The sequence below is a fragment of the Phoenix dactylifera genome, chromosome 13, assembly GCF_009389715.1.
Source record: "Phoenix dactylifera cultivar Barhee BC4 chromosome 13, palm_55x_up_171113_PBpolish2nd_filt_p, whole genome shotgun sequence".
In the NCBI taxonomy this organism is placed as follows: Eukaryota; Viridiplantae; Streptophyta; class Magnoliopsida; order Arecales; family Arecaceae; genus Phoenix; species Phoenix dactylifera.
In genome coordinates this window covers 1847532-1866619 of record NC_052404.1, presented here as the reverse complement: position 1 = coordinate 1866619, position 19088 = coordinate 1847532, and the positions used below count along the sequence as shown (strand labels likewise).

Sequence of the window (19088 nt, the reverse complement as noted above, 5' to 3'; positions counted from 1 at the left end):
TCGTAAGTAATCAGATTTCTATGAATCCACTCATTCTCGAGTGGGGAAGCTGTGAATGAGTGAGATACAAAGGGAAGTGTACATTTTATTTCTTTGCCCTGTCTATTTATTGCCCATATATTGCAACCATAGTAAAGATATGTTTGGTTGAAGGGAACTGGGCTCTGAAATGGAAATAGAAATAAGTAACTTACATTCCAAATATTGGGTTGGGAGGAATGGTCTCATTCCCATTTCCAGTTCCATTTCTATTTGTTAGGAGAATCGGAATGCTACAATCCTTCAAAATCCAATCCCAACTCTCCTCTCGATATTCAATTCTCAATCTGCCATGTTTACTTAAAATTGATTTTCCAAAAATATCCCTTTATTTAATTGATTTTACAAAAATACCTCTCTATTCAATTCAAAACCCATTCTGACTTCAATTTCCTTATGAACTAAACATATCAAGGAATATGGCTATTTCGATTCTCATTTCAATCTATTTCGATTCCGATTATGAACCAAATGCATTCTTGATGTAAACATGAAAATGCATGAGATGTTGAATGCAACTCACATTGCCCAAACATCACTTTGATTATCCAGCTAGAATGTACATATGTTGGTCAAGTAAACATATGACAACCTTAAGGTCGCATTTGGCTCGCAATCGGAAATTGGAATGGTTGCATCTTGCGATGCATTTGATCCATGTTTGGAATCGGAATCATAGAAGTATTTTTGGAAAATCAATTAAAAAGAGAGATATTTTTAGGAAATCAATTTTTTAAATTAAATCTGGCGGAATAGAATTTGAATATTGAAGGAGAGCGAAAATTTAATTTTGAGGGATTAAGGCATTCTCATTCCCTTAGAATAGGACTCCCCTCAACCAAATGACTAGAGTAGGGGTAACCCATTCCCACTTCCATTACATTGTCGAACTTTTTCCAACCAAATATATTCAAAATATTATATTTATTTTTTTTTACAATTAAATCCTGTCCAAAAATAAATTCAGACCCAAGCTAAACCTAATTAAAATCAATTGGTCAGAGCTACGTCTAATTTGTACACCCAAAGGCCTTATCAGCCCTAGTTTTAATTATATTGGCCCATTGGGCTATCCGGTCTAAAAAGTTCGCGAGAAGATCAAGAATCCACACGGTAAAGAGAGGGGAAGGAGGAAAAAAAAAGGGTAAAACCCCAACCTTAGCAGAGGGCTCTTATGGCGGACGCGGATCCAGCTCCTTCTCCACCGGCCGTGGCTCCTCTACCCTCTCCCTCGGTGAGCTTCAAGAATTTCTTAACTTCGATCCAGTTGAAAAGCTTCGATTTGTCTAGAAATTCCTGGGTTCGAGTTCTTGCATTCGGGTCCATCTTTCTTCTCTCTTTGTACTTCAGTCTGGTATTAAATGTCTTATGGTCTCTAATTAGGTAGGTGGATCTGTTGCTTGTGGTCTCAGAAGAAGTTCCAGTTTCAAGCGCTAGGGGATCGGATTGTGGTGAGATGGAAACACAGTTTCAATGCGTTTTAAATAATTTTTGTCTTTCTATTTGTGTTTTATGGAAGTGTTTTGAGGTTCTTTCAGCGGGTTATTAATTTAATGTGGTTTCTGGCCAGGAATTGAATGAATCACAGTCGGAGTTGTTGCTCAAACTTCAAGGGCTGAAAGAAGTGTGTTTCCATCCCTCTTGTTATGGTTCGGATTAGGTTAACAGAAGAGCTATTTTGCTAATAGGGTATACATTACTGCAGAACTTGCAAAACTGGAGGTCAAAGTTGGACGCGCAAGTTAAGACCTACAAGGATGTGAGTGTTTGCTTACTATAAATTTACAATTTTAAAAGTGCTTTTTTTTCCTTTTTTAAAGTTAAAAATGTTCTTTAATCGAAAATTTACAAGCTGTTATTTTTGGAAAAGAAAAAATTACATTGACATGCCATTAAAACAATTTTAGGTTTAAATTTGTGAAAGATTTTCTAATATAGATTTAATTTCACTTTTTAACTTAATACCTATTCGCTTTTATAGTAGTTGTTCTTTTTTTTGTTTTGTTTTAAACTGGTGTATGCAGTGCGGGGTTTGGGGCGGGTTATAAGATATTTTAGTCCGGTTGTCAGAGAGGGGCCTGGGAATGTGGAATACAACTTGAGTTTCATCCATTTTATTCTCAAGAAGAATTAGGTCGGTATAAATATTATGGATTTTATGGATCTATCTCTTTATGTGATAGAATTTACTTGATCTAATGGCAACATGACAGAGATTTACTAATTGTTGGTGACTTCATATTTGTAAAGTCAGTATCCTTGGAACATGAAAGGAATCTTCCTAGCCTGATTTTGATCGTATTTCTACAAACCTTCGTTCATAGAAGTTTAAAATTCTAAATCTTCTAAGTTTGAGTACATGTTGATGGAGCACCCTGAGTTGCAAAGTTGGATATTGGAATTTTAGGAGGTATATTCTATGGAATGCATAAGCATTTTAGGAGGTATATTCTATGGTCACCTAGGTGGATAGCTTATATAAATAGTACCATGCTCTTCCTTCCGTACTTCGCATCTCCTATGATTTCATGGTAGGCTGTAGCTGTTGTTAGTTGCAACCATGTCAGTAAGGAAGAACCCGAGATAATAAAGGCGTTCATACCCAGGTGCCATATTTTGCAATATTCTTTTTTTTTTTAAGGGAAAGAGCAGGAGGAAGATGGGAAAATAAAAGTACTGCTAATTTCTCTCTTGGTAATGGAGTGCTTGCATAGGTTGCTCTAGGAAGCCTAGGTGCCTTCCACTTGTCCTAGCTTCTTAAGTAGATCCAGGTCTCATATAGTAAGGGGACCACCGACCACCCATGCATAGGCAGGATGAAGTTGTCCTATATGGATGCCTTTAAAAACAATGCTGAAGTACTGAAAGAGAATAATAAAGCCTGGAGGATGGGTTTTTCAAGTGGTTGATGTTGTAAGTAATAAAAAAAAGAAAGTCTTCATAAGAAACACTACCTTGATGACATAGAAGATATTGGTGTTCTCGTGCTGTGCTAAGAAAAGCTCTTGACTACAGTACGCCAAACAGCTCAAAGGAGATGAGCTGAATTGGAGGCCGCTCTGGGATGATTTTAAAGGTTTAGATGGTAATTTTTGGTATATATGAAGTGGAGGGTGGAACTTGTGAACAGGTTTGGAAAGGAAGAGGTGTAATTATTAGTTGTCAAGAGAGGTTGGTATGTCCTAATATTACTCTCAGTAGACCTATTGAGGAAAAGACTCAAATAGACTCATGTTTTGCGCACAATGTGATGAGACACATGGGGGACATTTCGGCCCTTGTCATTGATGTAAAGTTCGGTAGCATGATTGTACCAAAAAACTTATGCATTTAGCATCAAGAGCTAAAATATTCCCATACATCTTTTCGCATGGCAATGCAGAAAGTAGGGGCATTTGAGTATTTTCGTAGGTAGGATAACTCGCGAGTTGGTCCGGTGGGAGCAATGTAAATATTGATTCCTGGGTTGTGATAGCTGGTTTACCTGTAATTATTTTGCACTTCTACTGCATGTTACTTACAAATAGTTCTCTGACTAGTATGCATAGCGTTGATGCTTCATTGCTGAGTCTTTTATATGATGGGGATTATTTTCCTGAGATATGTGGTGTCAGAATTTTTGGAGATACTTCATATAAGTCATCTTGTCCTTGCAGGTGCTCGTTCGCTTGTGATTTTTGTATAAGCAGTTATTGTTTGTAATTTCTATTTAGCACTGTCTATTTTGTCTGGCAGCCTCTTCGATTCAATGTTAATTGTCAGAGTGCTAGTGTGGTTAAATTTGTTGTTCTCTTATGTTTTCATCTGATTTTAGTTGTGATAATACATGCAGGAGCTTTCAGAGCTCAAATAGGCACTGAAAACTGAACTTGGGCAGCTGAGATCAGTAAGTTGATTGAATCCTTCATCTTTCTTTTTGTGGTGTGTGTATGTGTTTGCTAACTCATTTTCTAATACTATTAGGAATTCAAGGATCTAAGGACCCCTCTTCAAACGCAACAAGATGATGTCACGATGAGCTTCAGTGACTTAGTTGTAAGTATTGTGTCCTTTTTCATACTGTGGGGACCAAAGACTTAAGTCCCAGCTGGATGTCCTGTAGGATATCGGGATAGGGTACCATCCCAAGTGTTGAGACAGGATTGCCCTGCCATTGTCCCAACGTTCCAATTGGCATGTCTTAGGACATCTCCAATCCCAAGTGTTGAGAAGTGGTGAGACGACGGTGTGTCTTGTTTTATGGGAAAACTGGAACAGTCTTGTCCCACGGGATTTAAAATCACGGTTCAGACTTTATATTTTGCATGAGATATCTACTTTGCTTCATGGGATCATTCTGAAATTACTGCTAAGAGTTTGAGAAAACACATACTTCTGGTTTTTCGAAAATGTGTCATGTATGATATGATCAGCTTTTAGGCTGTTGTGTACACCATGGTTTGCAATATTGGTTTCGGTATCCATACTAATACCATGCATCCGATGTTCGGCACACTCGCCAAACCGAGTATCGGTTCGCTGCTGGTACCATATGATATGGTACCCCAATGCTGGGCATTATGGTGCAGTATGACAAACCATTTACATACATTATAAAATTATATATCAATTCTTTACTGAAATGACCTGTTCCTTTGGGTTTCATATTATCCTGATTCATATCATCTTGTTTTTTTCAGTAAAATTTACCATTTGCCGGAAAACAGCCTCATATGGGCATTGACAACTCACGAATATGTCAATAAAAAAAATCTAGCTGCGGAACTAGGTGGTTTGAAGCCTTCAAAAGTTTACTCTTGGATACCGTTTTCTTTGAAATTTGTGACTTTTGATTATTCTTGTATACAAGAGGTGGTGGTTTTAAGTTTTGTTATACACGAGTTATACCATTGTGTCATACACGAGTCATACCATTGTGTCATGACCTGTTCTATTGGGCTACTTATTATGTCGATTCGCATGGTTGTTTTGTAAAATTTACCACTTGCCTGAAAACAGCCTTCGTATAAGTGTATATAGTCACAAACACATCAGTATATTTAAAAAAAAAAGGGTAACCAGGATGTTTGATGACTTAAAAAGTTTACTCTCATATACCATTTCTGTTGGTGAAATTTATAAGTTTTAATTATTCCATTTATAGAGTAGGTGATTGATGCATCAAAGTAAACAATTATTCTAGATATTTTGGTGCTTAAATGGTTTTAGTATTGCATGTATGGAGGGGTAACTTTTTCATCCCAACCTCCTTCAGTCCAACTACTGCATCCTCACAGACACTCAAAAAGTATAGCTTGAACTTTGGGTTTACATGTTTGTATCGATTCATGAACTGGGTGAGCTTTACATCTGTCTTGTTTCTCTTTTCATTGGAAATGACAGGCTTCATCTACCTGGCAGATTCGGGATGCACCTGAACAAACTGAGGAACCTAAAAATCCCAAGGTGGAGGATGGCATCGAGAAACCGGAAGCTCCTTCGTTAGGCAACTCTTAACTCGATCAAAAAATAAATGGTTTTCTTGCATGGTAATATTGATGATGTGTATAAGGCCAGCTTAACCTTTGAGGATGTAATACTAATAAGAACTTGACATGCAACTTGTTTCTCCCGTTATATGTGGAAGCCTCATTGCAACGAAACTTCGTAACACCGTTATAAGCATCAGCCATTGTAAATTTTGCAAGTTGTGGAATTGTTCATGCAGTGTGTTGTAGCATCTATCATATTATCCTTGCATGACATTGAGTGTGTTAACGGAGCTGCAAAGTATTAATCAAGTATTGCAATATAATAACATAACCAGGTGTTCTCAAGCACTCAGGATAAGATGGTACTCCATTTGGTCATGTTTCCATCCACAACTGGTCATGTCTCGCATGTCTCTTATAAATATATGTCAGTATATATATATAAATATATAATATTAGTCTTTAATATTGATATTATGATAAAAAATTATTATTAATCATATATAAATATTGTTATTAGTAACATATGATATATGATGTGTGAATTATTTTTATTTAGTATTAATATTAGATTTAAAATATTAACATTATCATATAAAATATACTATAGCTGGTCGTGGATAGTTTTGCCATTTCAAAAAATTTAACAGTTTATTATAATTTTCAATTTACTTTAAAAAATTTAATAACTAAACAGAATCTGGTATGAATGCCTGATATAACTACGCCATCTGCCGTAGCTTTTCCGAGTCCCATTTTCCTTGTGCTCCTACCAAATGCCACCCTAAGATCTGCTTGATTATATATCACTTAAGCCCAAAATCCCCTTTGACCTCAATGAAGTTCCAAGAGTTCAGTTAACCATTAAAATTCCATACTTAGCCACTCATACACTCTCAAATGATTTGAAGTGTGCTGCTGGACATACGTAAGATAGAAGATAAATATTCCAAATGGACTCCTGGAAATTATCTTTGTAAATGTGCTATGCTTATAGTGGATTTCCCTTTCAAGGAATGCGCTTCTATTATTTCTTGAAAAATAATAGAGCACATAGATATTGGCGTAAAGTTCCAACTGGGGGTGCATAAAGCTACTTTACGTAACCTCATATTCATTTCAAGGGTGCCAACTGCAAAGTTCCCTCGCCAAACCATTAGATTGGCAAAGCAGTAAGGGAAGGATGATCTAAACACAACTATTTTGCAAGCTACCTTCAAACTTCCAGCCTGCAAAGGGCACGTCATAGCTAAGTTAATGCTCCACTTACCAAGAGATCAGATCGACACATCAGATAGCAATATTTTTTCTCAAAAAATATCCATTATTTGGAGCATTTTTTTTTAAGGAGATCACATATTTATCTATATCTTTTCAATTACCTAACAACACCTGAAAAGTTGATAGATTAAAAAATGCCACAATGCAGCTATTATAGAGAGCATCTGCTGCAGGAAACTTTGGCCTCTTGTGCTTTACAAATGCGTGCAAGCACGTTTGCCTCCTTATAAGACAATCAGTTCATTCTTTATATTTCTTATCAAGCAAAGGATAGGGGGTACTGACAAGAGATCAATGAACGCAATCCACGTATGAATCTGCTACGTCTGCGAGCTTTAATATTTCCAGAGGTTAGGCAGAGTGCTCAAGCCATTGCATTAGATTTGTATGAATGCTGTTCAAATATTTACAGAAAAAAATTATTTTTATATTTCATTATATTTTGTATATTTTAGAAGTTATATATACTCATATATAGAATCTATACAAAAAAAAAAAAATATAGGATGATATAACATCATGCTAATAAAAAAAATATTACTCGCTAATACAAGTTGTGATGCAATTTCTAAAATTATTCTAACAAGATAATGCTAAAAAAAATAATATTGACTGATACAAAATCACGTTAACAAAAAAAAAAAACACTATGTACTGATATATGCTATTATGTGATCCTAGAATTGTACTAACAAATGCATTTCTTCTTTGAACAGTGCAGCCTCTGTATAAATAATTTAAGATGACATGAAACTTCATGCACTGATAAAAAAAAAGTCATGTTAGGATTCTAGAATAGCTAAATTATATAGTACTATAAAGATTTCTGAGTACTGCTGACACAGAAAAAAAAATAGATAAATACAAACTTGAAACATTCACTCAAAATACAAGCCAAATGCTATATCATACTATCGGTTGGTAGACAGAATTCAAGCACATTAAAATAAACAATGCGCATAACTAGGAAACTGTCTAGAGTAAAAAATTATGCAGCTGAAAATAACCACCATGATATATTGAATAATTTGTTCAAATAATTATGTTTTAACAATTTTTACTCCTTCATGCTTACCCAGTAGATTCAAAGCTGCCTTCCCCCGTTTTTGGTGAAACGAGTAGTTCAATCATCACCATCATGAAAAAGCTTCCAAACTAAATCTACCTCGGAACTTCTTATGGCCTGTATCTCTTGGGTTACTAAATTCTATAGAGCTTACGAAGAAACAGTCCATCTGCAGAACCAGGAGGAGTTTTAGGATCATAATGCTCCATACTTGGTGTTCTAATCTGCATCTCTTCTGCAGTCATCTGCCCGAGCTTGCAAATCCCATTGATCAGCCCCCCTGTAGGTAGGTCCGGTTACTGGGCTCGAGGCCTCTCTCGACACTACGAGCAATGCCTCTCCTGACAACGAGACTGAGTGTCTCATTCGCAGAATCAAGATCTCCTCTTCCTTCGCGTAGCCTTGGGTTATAAGACAAGATATTCGGTTCATTTCCTTGACTGCTTCCCTGCCAATCTTGAAGTACCCATTTTCTCACAAATCCATCAACCACATTTGCGAGAAATTATATCCTACATCATGCGCACCACGTCAGCGGTGCCCTGCTGGAATGATCCAAAATGAGGTGAGGGGAGTGGCAACTGAGACAAGCGCGTAATAAATGAGATCTATAAGAATGAGACGAGATGATTGAAATGGTCCACCGCTGCATGGTGCATATGATGTACGGTATAATTTCTTCACAATTGTTATCAAGCAGGTTGACACATCGATGCCATCCAATTCAAGCATTCGGCGGAAGAAATCAAGAGGCAAGTAATCTATATGATGGATTTCATTACATCAGATTCCATGTAATCTACTGGAAAGAGCATATGATGAACGGTTGCTAGCACGCGGGGTATTAATGTTATTATTATTTTAAATATGGATAATAGCATGGCATCCAATTTTTTGAATAATCTTAATTATATGAGATGTAATGCATGTGGAATTTTAATTTAGAGCGAATGATTGGAAGTTTGATTCACCAAATAGTGGGATTTTATTGTGGCTTCATGATCTAGTATTAGACATGCAGGAGATACGTAGGCTCCATTGCATTCAAAATGTTTATCACTCCGATATTAGAAGATGTCTAATAACCCGTTTTAGATGGAGAAATATCAAGAATTTAAATTTTGGAGATTTATTCTTTTTATCTTCTCTCTTCTAATTGCATTGAGACTTTAGAAAGGAAAAAAAAATTATCTAAAAAGCTTGGGGATTGTACAACAACTATGTGATGCGTTTTTTTCTTTTATAAGAGATATATATAGTACCTATTTCAAGTAGTAGAGAGAAATGCCAACTAGGTGAGCTAAAGCTAGTAAGCAACTAGCAGTTAGATATTTTATCTTAGGACTTAAATAAATTGTATTTAATTCTTATTTGATTCTTGATATTATTAGAGTTAGATTTTATTTTTATATTAATATTTCATTGATATAAAATATAAAAACAATCTACATAGAACAATTTTCCCAATTGAAACTTTTATTTTACAATTATTGTCAGGTAAATTTCCATTAAAAAGTTAATAATGACGACCATAAATAATTATTTTAATTTAAAATATTCAGTCGTAAGCTAAATTTGAAATTATTTTTTGTAAGCTATGGTCAATAATGGCAACTCTAGGTCTGAATATAAGCAGAGTTATTGAAACCTTAATTTCAAATATTGTTCAAAGTTTTTCTGAGAAAAAGGAATTATTGTTGAAAGTTGTGTTGCCAGATTTGCTAGTTTGCTAAATATAGATTTGAGTCTTTAAAATAATTATATATTCTTATAGATTTGCCAATTTAATCTCTTGGATTTGATAGTAAAATCTCCAAGATTTGCCAAATATTGTTTTAATATTTTATTTTTGTGAACAAGCTCTTTGATCAAGGAAACGAGCCAGATGTGACATGACCTGTGCAATGAGATAAGAGCACTTAACATTACAAAAAAGCATCACAAATTGGATAGCTTAAAAAATAAATTCTATAAGTGCTTTTCCTTTTCAAAGTGTTGATGGTTTGAGACTTTGACTAAGCCTAAACAACAAATTCTTAAAAATGTATTTATAATGGAAAGTTTGATTGAATGGATTCAATCGAACTTCCGATCAGTTGGCTATTGAGACTGTGGTTTGTTTGGAATTGATGGTTTTTTTTCAGACTCTTAATAAGCAAGCTTTGACCCATTCCATCAGAATTCGACAAAGCCTCAGTTTTTCTACCTGATGTCAAACTTTTTATTATAGTGTTAAATCACCGGCCATGGCTTTTTTGGGACAAGAAGATTGTGAAAATTCCCATTCAGTCAGTAACTCAATTTACCATCTAATTACGTATATTATTCTTTAACAAATCGGAAGCAACCCTCCAAGATTTGCTCTAATCTTATTAAATTTAGAAAAATAGCAAAGTTTGATATTGAAATGCATTCATTTATCCAAGGCGTGAGTCATGGGATAAAACATCTAATCAAATAGTCGCAAAATTGATCAGAGAAAAGTAAGTGTAATTTGTCTTTAGTTAAAAAATATATTTGTTTGCGACGGGGGAGGATGGTTGTCATCCATCCGCCTTTGTATGACGTATGGAGGAGTGTTGGAAAATATATCCCTGGTGGCTAGATACCTCTGCAAAGAAACTAGTAGGGTGGCAGACTAGGTTGCTTTTTATGTAGCTTAGCACTCGGGCAAGATTATGTGAATTGATGCATCATTTATCCTGCTTCCGTTTTAGGATATTTTATTTTTAATTTTATTGGATGTATTCGTACTAGATATGTATGATTCGTCCTGTTTAAAGGTAAGATCGAGATTGGTTAAAAAATAGTAGTCTGCAGAGGTAGCAACCATCCTAAATTGCACCAAATTCATTGTAAAACTAAACATTTTGCTGCAGTGATGGAAATGTATAAATAATCACACTTATTTTCAAGAAAAAAATTATATTCATGTGGTCATGAATACCCAAAAAAACGAAGAAAAAAAAAGGTCAAATTTCAGAACTAAGTTTAATATTCGACATACAAACCTGACTTAGGTTAAAGGTTGTATATATGTACACCTCCTACTCAAACCTATGGAAACTATAATTAACTTGGTTCCTCGAGCAAGCCTCAGCCAATGGTGCAATAGGCCCAGACAACAAGGGTTGAAGCCTAAGGATTTGGCTAAGTCATCCGCATGACACGAAATAAGAGTTTGTCACAAGGATAATTCTGAGAATTTAAGAACGAGAATGACGAAGGAGAGGGGAACGAGTCAATGAGATGTGTGTGATGATGGCTGTCCTCTTCAGTGGTCGGCAAAGAAGAGGTTTTAGAAGCAAGAAAAACTTATTAGGTCCTCTAGCTACAGTCTCTAGATTCTGCTGTGCGATTGGAACATCTAACTATACTGTCAAATACGTCCCCCTTCGTTTTCTCCATAAAAGTAAGCTTTAACTTTTGTTTGTTTGATTTCCGGTTTGATGCTATCTCATAGGTATGAGTTTGCCACCATGGGAGGACCACCTTTGCATGAATTGGCTTTGAAAGTAAATCCCATTCATTAGCAATCCATTTTTGCCTACTATTTGCTTCCTCATTATAACATTAATTACCACGAATCCGGTTCATTTTTGTGGGACCAAGAGCTGAGTTTTTAAAGGACATTCGGGGTCACGGTCGGATTGCATTATGAGGGAGTGGTCATTCCGCCAGATATGATCAAAGCTGTCCATATTATGTACCTTCACAGTCAAAGAGATCATTTCAATGTACTGCCTTCTGAAGACTCTCCCTCTCCCTCTCCCTCTCCCTCTGTGTCTCGCTTTGTGCTCTTGTGTGTGCGTGCGCTGCCAAAAGAAGTGGAGTCACTTCCCAGTTTACCATGGTTACCTCAACCATTGCACATTGAGTTGAACCTCTCAGAGGTAAAAAGCTAAGGTGGGTGCAACTCTGATCTCTCCCAACTCTGGAAGAGTACTGTGCTGGTGAGAACAAGGAGCATGGCTACTGAGGGGAGCTTATTACATATGGTTTAGCTGTTTAAAGCATTCAGGGAGGAACGCATGAACTGAGCTCCTAAAAAGGATGAGGAAATAGACCTCCTTAAGAAACCATCCAGCTCTTCTTGCTCTTTTCCTCCGTGTCACCTTTCTTTTTCTCACTTGCTTTGGAAGAGCAATTAATGCATTAATTACCTCAAGCTTTTTTCAAGTGCCCTCCGAGAGAAAGCTCTTTCTAGGGAGAGGGGAAAAGTAGGAAGGGTCTTCGAACTAGGAGTTCCCATGGCCTTTTCCACTTTCTCCTTTCCTCTTTCATTTCTTTTAATTAGGTGATTGTTAAGGATCATAGTAATGATTAAATGAAGGATTTTGGGGAAGAAGGGGAGAAAGGATCGATGGTGCCGTATATTTTGGCTTTTACAATTACATCATCCATAAATATTTGATTCCCTTGCGGAACTCAGAAAGACATTCTGATCTCATCTCAAACAGTTTGTAGTAATGATAGTGCATGTGATGATGGTCCTTTCAGGCCCCAATATTTATCATCATTCCATTATTCTTCAAGGCAAAAAAAAAATTACATTGCCAGTTTGTCACTCACCAGGACACCAATAATTTAAAATTTGTCCTCTTCTAAATTCTGGCATTCAAAATCTCTCTATTTAATTTCATAATAATTTGCTCCAGACTAGTTTCTCCTTCCTTTAATTGTCAACATGGTGAGGTATGCGATAGGGATAGACATATATCAATTAAGAAGGTTGGATGTATATAGCTTTGCTCCATCAAATCAAAAGAACTGTTTCCATATTTCGAACATACTGCATCTATATCATAGGGGACCAGCCATACTATTGCATCAAAGTCCGATGACATGTACAACATAATACACAAGCATCTATTTCTAGCTCAATCAAGAGGTTACATATGTCACTTATGTAACTATTTTGCATGAAATTTTTGTCCTGCTTCACTAGCATTGGCCACTTGCACATGTTGTGTATAACTGCTGTAGATGCTAGACTTCACTTTCATTAGTTAGTACTTAACAAGTTTTTTGGTACCATTCCTATCTAACATTTGAGAAACATATAGAGTATTGTGTGATTTGATGCTGTATATATATTTATCTGTGTAAGTTAATAGTTTGAGAGAGAGAGAGAGGAATGACTCAGAAAAACAGTAGCATCATAGTCAATTCATGCTCATGAAAATATTTGTACCTCAATTTAGAAATAAAAATCATCTAGAAGAGGCCGTATGAAGCAGTTCTTTTTAAGTTAATAGTTTGAGAGAGAGGAGAACGACTCGGTAGCACCTCAGCCGTACCCATGCACTCCCTTTTCGACAAAGGATAGGGGTTGTATCTCTCTCACGACAGAACGATTTACTTTTCTTCATGCAAATCTGTCCATGGATAGATAGCACAAATATTGTTCCAAAGTTTGTATAAATAGATGAATGAAAGGGAATATAGTGCTCTGAATGCTGTCCGAAAAGATCAATCATTCATTTGTGCGGACCCTGTGAGAAAAGCTATTTAAACTCGTTCAGGGGACCTAAAGGAGGGACAGCCAACGTGGTTATCTGAGTTGTCTGCCCATTGGCTGCCTTATGGGGACTAGTTGAAGTGTACGAGTTCCAATCGTACGTGCAGCCTTATGTTCCAATGTCGCCGCTCGTGAGCGTAGTGCATGATTCGCCCGGCTGTTTACCATTCACATGCAAACACGTCCACGCATAGGGGGAAGCCCATGTTTATGGATGCTAGTCCACAGGCATAACCCACACCCACATAACTTCGTTTATTTTATTTTTTTTTTTTTAAAAAAGAAATGATGCATCTATTATTATGAGCCAATGTTTCCTCTTATGCTACAAAGTTACCAAGTGGCATTATATGCTTGGTAGATAGGTGGGACCCATAATACACATATCACGGAACATGTAGGATTTTTTTTAATGAAGAATGATGCCGATTTTTAACATAAACATGGTTTTTTTTAGTATCTTTGATTATAAAGAATAGCTATCCAATCTTGAATTAATGTCAATGCTTACTGAAAGAATGAATATGTGTTGATCTGCGATAAACTAACACACACATGTTGCATGACCATCAAGCCATGAGCCCATGACATGCAAGGCAGACCAAGACTCAAGATGTAGCATATGGGCTATCTAAACTTATGGTACTCTTATAACAATTGTGCACCCTGTAATTATCCTGAAGCACATCTTTCTTCTCTTTTCTTTTTCTGAGGGCATCTTTCTTGTTGACAACAAAGAAATAACCCACAACATTCACCTTCTATTATAAAATTTATGGTGCGCTTATTATCAAATCCAGTTGTATCCATAGTATTCTCCATCCAAGGATTACTAGAAAGAAAATTTCTAATGCGATGCATTCAAACAAATAATATATATGAAGTAGAGTTAGCATCTAATTATTGGTCTTAGGGGGGGAAGGCTCCATGCCTAGGCGGTGAAACACATGCTAAACATGCCCGATATGAGTGCGAGGGTTCTACATTAGCACAAGCATACGATTCAAAGTGTTCCAAAACTGAGAGATTACAAAGTTTTCCATGTATACGATTCATTTAGATCCTGGATGGCATTTATTTATTGATTAGTTGAGTAAATCAAATCAGATAACGAGTAGGACAATGAATAAACAATGCTAAGATGGTATTTCAAAGAATTAATTAAAGATGCATTTGGTTCGCGATCAGAATAGAAATTGAAATAGTCATGTTTTCCGACATATATGATTCGTGACTGAAATCGAAATTAGATTTTGGAGATTAGAGCGTTGACCTGGATTGATAAAATAGAGTGTCCAAGCTCCATTTAGAAGATACCAAATTAGTAGTAAATTAATAATATATGTATTTCTATTTTTAAAAATTAAAATAAAAATAGAACCCCATCCAACTAAATAGCTAAAATACGGATAACTTCTTGTTATTTTTAACCCAAACTTTTTTTTTGCTAGACCGGGTGATTCATACAACATGTGTACGGACGCACCCAAGAAGATCGAAAAGCAGAATATCACGGAGCTTCCGAGGCAGCACCCCATCTTCCGCCCATAGGGTATTATCGGCATGGCTAGCTAAGTAGGTGGCTACCCAATCCGCAGCCACGTTAGCTTCTCTAAAAATATGCTCCATCTGGATAACTCCTTCGTCCCTTATCATCATCCAGATATTGCGAAGCAAAAAATGGTCACCAGCAACGACCTTCGAACCTCCCTGAATCTAGCTGATAATCGTAGTCGAATCATTCTCCAAGATGACTGAATGTAACCCAAACATCTCTCGACCGAACATGGTGGAGTATGGTCATCATCATCTCACAATTATAGATACACGGGGGTTGCAAATGAACCCATCCTTCAATTCATAAGGCGTTAGTGTCCATCATTGAGGACAACCAATGAAGGGAACTAACTGTCCAAAAACAGGGGGCCAGTCTCTCCATTGCAAGGCATTCCTTGATGGCTTCCTTTCCATCCATCTCAAAGCCATGTGTGTGCCCCAGTTTGCTTCCCCAGTCACATCCCACCAAGCAATGCCCTCACCCCCACTAAGCCCCCGACTTGTCTTCTTTTAACCCCCCCCCCCCCCTCCTCTCTCCTTCCCCTTGCATTCTCCCTTTTTCTCTTTCCTGGCTTCCTTTCTCTCCACGCCAACTTCTACCAAATCTTCTTCCCGGAACCCCCCCAACGCACACACGCGCACACACACACGCACACTCTAAAGTAAGGGTCTCTCATGGCATCAGAGGAAGCAGCATCTGAACCCCTCAAATACAAGGTACTTTTGCTAACCACACATCCCATGTCTCTGTTTTCCTTAGCAGTGTTTTAGTCTAACAATTTCAACTATCTGGTATAATCTGTAAACTTATATATGTTTTGGTGGTGCAGACTTGGGTGTTGAAAGTATCAATCCACTGCGAGGGATGCAAGAAGAAGGTGAAGAAAGTCCTCCAAAGCATTGAAGGTTATCTCTTAAATCTTTTACAAATCGTCTTTCACTGGATTAGGCTAATTTATTAAATTTTTATAGGTGTTTATACCACGGAAGTTGATGCCCTCCAACACAAGGTAACGGTAACCGGAGACGTCGACGCTGAAACGCTTATCAGGAAACTGGTCAAGTCCAACAAGCACGCCGAGCTCTGGCCCGAGAAGAAACCCACCAACCCAAATCCCGGCGGTAACACCAACAACAAGAACAAAAGCAGCAGCAAGAACCAGAAGCCGAGCAAAGACTCCTCTAAATCCAAAGATCCCGGTGAAAGCTCCGATAACACGCCATCCGCATCCCCCTCCGGCGATACCTCCGCCGCCGCCGCCACGGCCGCCAAACACTCCTCCGGCGAAAAGAAAAGCGTAGGCAAAGACGCCGGAGGCAGCAAAGCCGAGGAAGCCGCCGGCGACAAGCCCGATGAGCCGTCGAAAGCCGACAGCGAAGCCCCCAAGAATGCCACGAAGGTGCCGCCAGTATCCGAGGAAAAGAACGCCGCCGCCGAGAGCTCCAATTCACCTCCTGGCAAGGCTGCCGGCCCCGCCAATGGCGGCGAGAAGGCCACCGGCGGCGGCAAAAAGAAGGGAAAGAAAGGGGAGAAAGAGAACAGCAATGGTGATAGTGATGGAGGAGAAACTGTAGCTAAAGAGGCCGGTGGTAGCAATTCAGAGTTCGGCGGCGTGAGCCGGACTCCGCCGCCGCAAATGTACCATTACTCGATATACCCTCCTCAGCCGGCGTACGTGATGAGCTACAACACGGCGCATCCGAGCACAAGCCAAGCCTACTACGCCGCCACCCCGATGCCACCGGTGCCTCAGAACTACATGTACTCGCCATACCCTCCTCCGCCGGCGTTTTACTACGGTCAGTCGGAGCGGAGCTCATCGATGTCATCGCCGCCGCCGCCGCCGCCGCCGGCGGGTTCCTATGATGACATGTTCAGCGATGAGAACCCCAATTCCTGCAATCTTATGTGAGGGAAGGAAGCACCAGCAACCATCTCTCGCTTTAGGTAATGTATACCTCCAAGCCTATCTATGGATGTATCCGTTGTGAAATGTTAGGTTTATACTTTTGTATGAGTGGAGTAGTTGATGTAGTCTTGTGACTCTTGTGTTGCAAAGCCTATTATTAGTTGTGAGTATTAATTTCAATTGGCAAGTAGGCTAGGATAAGTAATAACTTGTTAATGTTCAGGAGCTTTCCTTCATCTTCTTGGCAAGTCTCCTCTTTAAGTTTTGTAATTTTTCTTGTGATATGAGGCCTCTCTTCTCATTGTGATTGGTTGATGGAGGTCAAAAGACCATTGTCATGTCATGCTGATTGGTTTGCTTGCAGGGTTTTTTTATCTGTAAAGAAGATTGTGATCCCTTCATGCCTAATTGTTTGTAATATATATATATATATATAGTTTTTTTTTTTTTTTGCATACCTTCTGATGTATGTATTAAATTGACAAGAGTGTGAGAAATTGTTGATACCGTGATTCATTGTGACATTCCTTTGGGCGAAATGTTCTGGCCCCACCTTGGGCATCCTGAGGTGATGCGCCCAACTCAGCTTAGTTGTCCACCTGGAAGGATGGTGGGGAAGTACAATCTTTTTTTAAGTGCAGCAGGCCAAAGAGTGGGTGATACTTTAACATACTTTGACATTGTGGTCGCAGAGAGGATTCCTTCAGCTTTTGTTATTTGAATTATGCTGAGAATAAAAAGTACACTGGAAGTAAGTGAAATTCTAAGTTTATTCTCGCATGGGCTCATTAAATGTGTGCGCCTTTCTGTATCCATTTCCTTTTGACCATGCGATTGATCAAGATTGCTTGTGTTTGGAGTAAGATTTTTCTTAGGAAATTGCGCACCCCATAATTGTGTTGGTGTCCATTGGGATGTTATTCCCTTTTGTTATTGTTCCATGCATATTATCCATCTATCTGTTATGATTAGAGACACATGCCACTGGACCAACCCAAGCTTTTCATCATTGTACAAGCTTTCCATGTGGAAGTGGGACAATACTAATAACACCCATAGGCTTCCCCCTAAAAAAAGAAGAAAAAGCTTAAGACATCCACTCATGGCATCACTTGACTCTTGACTTCCTCTCACTCATCCTTGGTGCCCAACCCATGTCTCATTTTGGGAGTGAATTGGCATTTTCCTTGTCACCTGTTTGGTTGGTCTTATAAGAACACAGGATCATTACAGTGGATTTATAAGTCCTACATGGGATCGAGATCATCTAATTTCTCTCATCAATTTATCTAAGGATGTCGATGAGACGAGGAGAAGGTAGCGCTAGATTATTTAGCCAGTTAATTGTGATGTTAGTGATGGCTTTCAAGGTAAAGCAGAAGGCTGACATGGAAGCATGCTGGCGTTGAGAGGGTAATGGCATCTTTCAAAAGGCAAACAAAGGGAGCTTTGCAAAGAGATTTGTTGGTGCCATTGAGGATCTAGAGTTAGATATGCTTGGGAATCTTAATTCAGAAGCAATGCATGGGGGTGGGGGCTCGGAGAGCCATTTGTGATGACCCTTTCATTGCAAAATGATCTTTTGTGCACTGCCAAGGGTATGCGTTGCGTGCACGTTTTGATCACACCAAACAGAGGTTAGGATGTTAGGATGTGAGTATACGCCAAAGCATTCAGTAACATCATATAGCAGTTATAGGTTCCATCCCAGCTTAAATGCCCATGGAAAGGAAGGATTAGCCCCTAAGCCAAAAATCACCATGGTAGATTGCTTCAAACACATTAAGCAAGTTCCTGCATAGCTAAGTGCATTGCTGCATGCCATACTTAGTTAATGTAAGGCTGAGTTAATCATTATAATTAAAAACATCGGTCGATTATGCGAAGAAAATATTATGATGGATGGTGATGTAGGGTCCCAGCATAAGGAAGCATGACAAGGCATTAGCACTAGATGAAACAGTTATCGGCGGTACAGATAACTGTAGACTAACTGATTAAAAATTAGACTGAGCAACCAGTATAGACTCACAATGGATTAATATGATGAAGAAATAAGTTCAATGCTGTTATATAGAACATTGTTATCATCACCTGTCCACCTGTATGAGTATCTTTGAATGTGGTGAATTAATAATCTGAATGATGGACATGGGAAAGGAGGATTTCAAATCCATACCCTACATAAAAACTTTAATATACAAATGTTAGTTATCTAGAGAGTATTTCCATGTCAGGGATGA

General features: G+C 38.1%; 2 protein-coding genes across 8 annotated transcripts; both read left to right on the top strand.

The window, feature by feature from the left end:
* The first annotated feature begins 1112 nt into the window (after positions 1-1112).
* Positions 1113-5721, top strand: LOC103707281. Of its 6 annotated transcripts, none has more exons than XR_604130.3 (7): positions 1135-1273; positions 1427-1490; positions 1610-1663; positions 1745-1798; positions 3872-3925; positions 4003-4074; positions 5440-5703. XR_604130.3 is itself a non-coding variant. In XM_008791706.3 (6 exons), exons 1-5 carry the CDS (start codon positions 1214-1216, stop codon positions 3890-3892), a joined length of 228 nt encoding a protein of 75 aa, XP_008789928.1. In that variant the 5' UTR covers positions 1113-1213; the 3' UTR covers positions 3893-4074; positions 5440-5703. The 6 variants fall into 6 exon arrangements, 1 of the variants encoding a protein (XP_008789928.1); XR_604128.4 differs by having other exon boundaries at positions 1136-1273; positions 5422-5721; XR_003385747.2 differs by having other exon boundaries at positions 1137-1273; positions 1455-1490; positions 5422-5721.
* A 9729-nt stretch (positions 5722-15450) lies between these two features.
* LOC103707315 (heavy metal-associated isoprenylated plant protein 35-like) lies at positions 15451-17227 on the top strand. 2 transcript variants are annotated; one of them, XM_039132768.1, is made up of 3 exons: positions 15451-15652; positions 15766-15813; positions 15908-17227. In XM_039132768.1, the coding sequence occupies exons 2-3, from the start codon at positions 15801-15803 to the stop codon at positions 16846-16848; spliced, it is 954 nt and encodes a 317-aa protein (XP_038988696.1). In that variant the 5' UTR covers positions 15451-15652; positions 15766-15800; the 3' UTR covers positions 16849-17227. The 2 variants fall into 2 exon arrangements, with proteins under 2 accessions (XP_038988696.1, XP_008789974.2); XM_008791752.3 differs by having other exon boundaries at positions 15766-15841.
* Positions 17228-19088: the final 1861 nt, after the last annotated feature.

Excerpts from the sequence above, each read along its gene's own strand:
- LOC103707281 (XM_008791706.3), top strand. The coding sequence starts at position 1,214 with ATGGCGGACGCGGATCCAGCTCCTTCTCCACCGGCCGTGGCTCCTCTA. Across the intron at positions 1,274-1,451 it reads CTCCTCTACCCTCTCCCTCG|AAGAAGTTCCAGTTTCAAGC; the intron begins GTGAGCTTCAAG and ends TTGTGGTCTCAG. Across the intron at positions 1,799-3,871 it reads AAGTTAAGACCTACAAGGAT|GAGCTTTCAGAGCTCAAATA; the intron begins GTGAGTGTTTGC and ends TAATACATGCAG.
- LOC103707315 (XM_008791752.3), top strand. The coding sequence starts at position 15,611 with ATGGCATCAGAGGAAGCAGCATCTGAACCCCTCAAATACAAG. Across the intron at positions 15,653-15,765 it reads CTGAACCCCTCAAATACAAG|ACTTGGGTGTTGAAAGTATC; the intron begins GTACTTTTGCTA and ends TTGGTGGTGCAG. Across the intron at positions 15,842-15,907 it reads AGTCCTCCAAAGCATTGAAG|GTGTTTATACCACGGAAGTT; the intron begins GTTATCTCTTAA and ends AAATTTTTATAG.